The sequence below is a fragment of the Adiantum capillus-veneris genome, chromosome 20, assembly GCF_014529385.1.
Source record: "Adiantum capillus-veneris isolate H3 chromosome 20, ASM1452938v2, whole genome shotgun sequence".
NCBI classification, from domain to species: Eukaryota; Viridiplantae; Streptophyta; class Polypodiopsida; order Polypodiales; family Pteridaceae; genus Adiantum; species Adiantum capillus-veneris.
The window spans coordinates 19,756,353-19,762,304 of record NC_140950.1 but is presented as its reverse complement, the minus strand read 5'-3'; the positions used below and the strand labels follow the sequence as shown (position 1 = coordinate 19,762,304).

At 43.9% G+C, this 5,952-nt stretch overlaps 1 protein-coding gene across 1 annotated transcript; it reads left to right on the top strand.

Annotated features, from left to right (window-relative positions):
• Positions 1 to 2,447: 2,447 nt before the first annotated feature.
• Positions 2,448 to 5,628, top strand: LOC147432203 (pentatricopeptide repeat-containing protein At2g13600-like). The gene has a single exon (XM_086492184.1). It carries the CDS (start codon positions 2,553 to 2,555, stop codon positions 4,254 to 4,256), a length of 1,704 nt encoding a protein of 567 aa, XP_086348310.1. The 5' UTR covers positions 2,448 to 2,552; the 3' UTR covers positions 4,257 to 5,628.
• Positions 5,629 to 5,952: the final 324 nt, after the last annotated feature.

Below are 5,952 nucleotides of genomic sequence, written 5' to 3'. Positions count from 1 at the left end.
CCTTAGAAGAAACTAGTCAGATCTCCTGTATTTATAATACTACCATTTTATATTTAATTTATATGAGCAATATGATAGTGTAATCGCTTTCTCTCCATCCTTGAGTTCGATTGCATGCATCAGATTCACTGCTATTATGCTCTAAATTGTACTTATTATATGACGAGTTATCTTTACCTATATAGTTTTTCATTTAATCACAAAAATCCAAAATCCCTAAACAATCTGAAATACTTATGATCTGAGGAGATTCATAACAATCACATACATACAATTTTTTTAAATAGGAAAGGTTAAGTACAAGGGAGCATGACTTATCTTTGTTCACAAAAATCTCCATAGCCATCATCGTTGCAAGTCCAAGAGCGTAGCCATGGCTCTGATACAACTGCTAAAAACGAAGGCATAGAGAGCCCTGCAAAATACTCAAAATAACATAGCATAGGTCATAAACGACAACGTACCTGGCAAGTTGCACCAATGCATAATCAAAGCTATACGCGGGAGGAGAGAGATATAGAGCGAGAGAAAGTAGGAAAACACGTGCAAGTACACCTCTTAGAGCGGAGTGCTACACCGGCACGACGAGAGAGAAGAGAAGAAAGACACAAGCATTGGGTACAATCTTCCCCCGTGCAAGAGTGAGCATTTTCCTCTTGCACGTATTTATTTATAGATTTCTTGAATGCTCAAAGTGAATACATACTAGCCGATCGGACATAAATGACCATAGCTCATAAAGAGCACTTAAATAATGAAATGTCCATAAATATGCTATCCTTTCGCATAACCCTTATCTTTTTCCACTTGTCACTTGCAAGTCATTTTCCATTTTCATTACACTCCCAAGTCTGATGCTGAGAGAACAAAAATGGCCAAGGCACCATTCTTCAGTAGTAGTCAAAAGTCTTATGTACGCAATGATAACCACGAGATCGAACATTGCTTTTGCAGTGGGAGTGGTTAGCAAATTTATGGCAAATCTTGGCAGAAGCATTGGGAAGTAGTGAAGCAAACCTTGAGATATTTGAAAGGTACGACAAACAAGTGCTTACACTTTGGGCATAGTGATGCATCCATTATGGGTTACATAGATGAGGATTAAACGGGTTTGATGGATAGTCGAAGATCCATATTTGTCTATGTTTTCCTATTTGCTGGAGCAACCGTGTCATGGAGATCATGTCTCTAGGATTGTACGTCATCTTCCACCATAGAGGCAGAGTATGTTGCAATTTCTAATGCTAGCAAGAAAGCTGTGTGGTTAGTTCGCCTAGTGGGAGATCTTGGCATAACTTAGACTCCAGTGTTGCATTGTGATAGTCAGCGTGGAATTGCATTAACAAAGAATCCCATGTTTCACTCCAAGTCAAAATCCATAGAAGTTCGTTATCATGTGATACGCCACATATTGGCTAGCAAGTGCATTGAACGAGCAAGTACATTGAGTTAGTCAAGGTTCAAACAGATGTCAACCCTATAGATGATCCCACGAAGAGACTACCCTCATAGTGGTTTACACATTGCATGGAAATGATGGGTTTAGGGTGAATCCACTTGAATGCTTCATGGTTGTATGGATGTACATACTTACACATATAGCCACTTGGGCCAAGTTGGCCTTTAGGTGGGAGATTGTTAGGGTTCAGACCAACTTGTCGGACACCCATCATATCAATCGTACTAACCTTATCATATTCTTTGGTAATATAGAGAAATAAGGAGTAGTGAGGTGTTAATCCTCACACTGAGCTCCACTAACATTCTGTGTTTGCTCTTCTTCTCCCTTACACTCCACACGCACTGCACTCCACACCATGTGTTGTTACAATTTGCATTTCAAACAAGGAACACATTTTGATCCCATTTCAAAACATGCTATGGTATCATTTCGATTGCCAAATAGTGGTTTTGAAATTAGAAAATGTTCAACAAAGAGCTTTGTAGGTGATGTTCACTCCTTCTTTCTAACTTTGGGGACTTTGTAAGTTGTGACCATTAAGGTCGAGTTGAAACAGGGTGGTGACAAAGAAATAGCAAGGTGCATGCATCCATGTTGGCACACTGTTACAGAAGAACAACATTTTCAGACCCACCACACCTTGGGCGAGTTTCCCCCTGTCGTTAGAAATGGAAGCCCTCCGTGCACTTTTTGCAAAGTGTGATGCGGTTGTGCAACTTGAACCCAAACCAGTGGTGAAACCAGCAAGCATGGTGCCATTAGACTACACCCATTAGCTGGTGAAGGTGCTGTTAGTTTAAGAAATATTCCTTCCTCCGTCTCTTGTGAACTTTCACAAGTAGCATGAGGGCAGGTGAAAGAGCACCCATCTAACGCCGGGTTAGTGTGAACCCAACCTAAAGCATAGCTACCTCTTTCTTTTCCGTTCCGCTTCCGACCCCTTCCATTTCCCCCCTTTGACCGTTCCGTTCGCGTTCCGTGTTTCATGTTTCCAACTCATCAGTAGCAGCACCAGTTTCTGCTTGCCAGAACGCAGTCCCCTCTTTGCTTCCTCTTTAATTGGAGGCCGTGTTGCTCATGAAGCTTTGGCATGATGGAAAACGCAGTCCCCTCTTTCCACAACAAGCAGCTAGAAAAGGACCCACCAGAATGGCCAACAATGACTTCGTTCGTGGCCTTACTTAGGGCTTGCGCCAAAAACAAGGATCTCTGCACAGGATCCCAAATTCATGACGACGTTCTCAGAAGAGGGTTGCTTGAGAAGTGCTCGGATGCCCTCATCACCATGTATGCAAAATGTGGTGCTGTCGCGAAAGCCAAAGAGCTGCTTGATGTGCATAAGAGCAACAATGTCTTCGTTTGGACAGCTCTTATTGCGGCCTATGCTGATCGAAGTTTGGGCCAGGATGCTCTTCACTATTTTCAGCAAATGCAGCACGAGGGTCTCTCTCCGGTTGCTGTAACCTTTACTTGCATCTTGAAAGCTTGCGGCGGCATTGGCGCTATCGACAAAGGGGAGGCAATTCATGATCAAATTGCTAAATCACGGCTGTTGGAAACAGATATTGTTCTTGGCACTGCTCTTGTGAATATGTATGCTAAATGTGGTGCTCTGAAGAAAGCGCAACAAGTTCTTGAGGAGCTTCCAAAGAGAAATTTAGTATCATGGAATACACTCATTTCAGGATATGCCCAACATGGTGAAGGTTTGCAAGCATGGGAATGCTATGAGGGGATGCAGCAAGAAGGACATTGTCCAAATGCAGTGACCTTCATCAGCCTCTTGAAAGCTTGTGGTAGCATAGGGGATGTTGACAAGGGGGAAACACTACATAATGAGATTACAAAACGAGCGCTGCTGCAGCATAGTATTGCACTTGGCAATGCCCTCGTGGATATGTATGTCAAATGTGGTGCTCTTGCAAAAGCCAGAGAGGTGCTTGAAGAGCTTCCCACTAGGAATGTCATTTCATGGTCTGCATTGATTGCAGGCTATGCTCAGCAAGGGGAAGGCAAACAAGCATTGAATTGTTTTGAGCGGATGCAACGGGAGGGCCTCTATCCAAATACAGTAACATATATGTGCATTTTGAAAGCTTGTGGAATCATTGGAGCAGTTGACAAGGGGGAAAGAGTCCATGATGATATTGCTAAACAGGGGCTGTTAACAGACGATATTGTGCTTGGTACTGCCGTTGTGGACATGTATGCCAAGTGTGGTGCTTTGGAGAGAGCATGGCAAGTGCTTAAGGATTTACCTGTGCGGGACGTTATTGCTTGGAATGCACTAATTTCAGGATTCGTCAAACAGGGGGAAGCCGGGCAAGCATTAAATTGTTTTGGACAGATGCAAGAAGATGGTATCTCACCCGATGGAACCACTTTATTAAGTGTGCTTACTGCATGTAGCCGTTTGGGTTTAGTGGAAGATGCTCAAATATTTTTAATGGATATGGGCTCAAAATACGGCTTAAAGCCAGATTTTGAGCACTTTACATGCATTGTTGATCTTTTTGGTCGCTTAGGGCAGCTTGACAAGGCAGTGGGAATGCTTGATAAACTGCCATCATTCTCTAAAGTTGGAGTTTGGCTAGCCCTGCTGAGCGCATGTTGCAAATGGGGAGATGTGAATGTAGGGAAATGGGCTTTTGAACGTGCAGTACAAGCAGACAAAACTGATGCAGGAATTTATGTCCTCATGGCAAACATCTATGCAGCAGCTGGCATGCGGGAGGATGCAGAAAGGGTCGAAGCCTTGAGATTGGAAATTGAGGGCTCAAAGGAACCAGGATGAAGCTGGCAGTAAAATTTCTCATCATTCTTTTGTTTAGAGGGATGCCAAGAATGACTCTTATGAATTCAGGGCAGAGATTGTAAGGTTTTAATGACGCTTGACAGTGGAGAGTGTGAATCCGGTTGAGCTGGTGATGGGCTGACACAGCATAGAGCTTTCAATAGAGCGGGCTTCAGGCACTTGTTAACTTTTAAGGATTCAGTGGCAATCTCTCTTTGTGTTGAGAGGACGCCATTGCATGTTTCTACGGTGGGCCGACACAGCACAGAGCTTTCAATACAGCAGGTCTCAGGCACGTGTCAACTCTTAAGGATTCAGTGGCAATCACTCCATGTGTTGAGAGGACGCGATTGCACCCCCAACCCATGAGTGTGCAGCGGAAGACGAGTGCATGGCAGCAAGAGGAGGGCGATGAGGACAGAAAAAGTACAAGAGAGGGAAAGGGAAGAGGCTTGAGGGGACAAGCCCTGCAAAGGGCACCTCCAAGAGTGAAAACTATATAGAGGGTGACCCATGATTGCCCAACTCCTCCCAATATGCTCCAACTCATAAATACGGAATAAGGAGGGTCATAGCCGTAATATATCGTGCCCAAGATAAGTGGGGCAAAGAATGCCACACCAGACAGAAATTGGGCACTACCCATGACCTATAAACATTGGAAGAGCATCACGGGCGAAAGCACAGCTACAAAAAAGCCCTCTGAAATTCAGGAGCTTACCCTCAAACATTTGTTTGGTGTAGCATCCGCAAAGACATGAAAAGGACAGCTAGGCTCTATGAAGGAAGCCGGAGTGACTCCCTACCTGTTGCAAAGGGGATACAAGAGGCCGGAGTGACTCCCTACCTGTTGCAAAGGGGATACAAGAGGCCTATCCCTGTCCAAGTCTCTTGGTGCAAGCGTGAAATGCCCCATTGGATTACAATGTAAAAAATTGAACTAGTACCTATAAGTAGAGGGGAAAAATAGTAGGGCCCACAGACTCGAGACCACACGCATCAGGGAGATTTGGGTAATGCAAATCTTTGATACCACATGTACACAGCGGTAGTAGGCGGAAGGGTAAAAGTCACAAACGTGATTGCCCTTTTGCCGAAACGCACAACACTCTTTGGTCTAGAGCGATTGTTCTATTTCAAACACACTACACAAAGGTGCTGGGTTCAATTCGTTGGATACCTCAGAACGGGTGAGACACGTAGCCAATCGTGCACACAACGGTAGTAGGCGGAAGGGTAAAAGTCACAAATGTGACTGCCCTTTCGCCGAAACGCACAACACTCTTTGGTCTAGAGCGATTGTTCTATTTCAAACACACTACACAAAGAACTTGTAGGCCATCCATTTCACTAGATCAAGAAGAATCCACAATCCTCTGTGAGTAAAGAATCTGCTTTTGTAACTTGACATAAATTTGTATAAGAGAGACAAATTCCCACTAGCAATAAAGCATTGGTCATGAGGCAGTCGCAACAGCTTTCAGCAAGTATCATCGATTCAACCAACTTTTCCATGTTGGCATAGGTTATAAGAATGATCCTCTCTTCTTAACAAGAATCCAGAACCCACACCCAAGAGATATGTGGTAAGTTTGGTGTAAGTGATAAGTTCTTGCTAAATCCATAGCATACCATCCCTTGCTAGAGGAAACACCACTCCAAGCAAGAAGGCCATAAAAAGCTTGATTTGGACAGT

Excerpts from the sequence above, each read along its gene's own strand:
- LOC147432203 (XM_086492184.1), top strand. The coding sequence starts at position 2,553 with ATGATGGAAAACGCAGTCCCCTCTTTCCACAACAAGCAGCTAGAAAAG.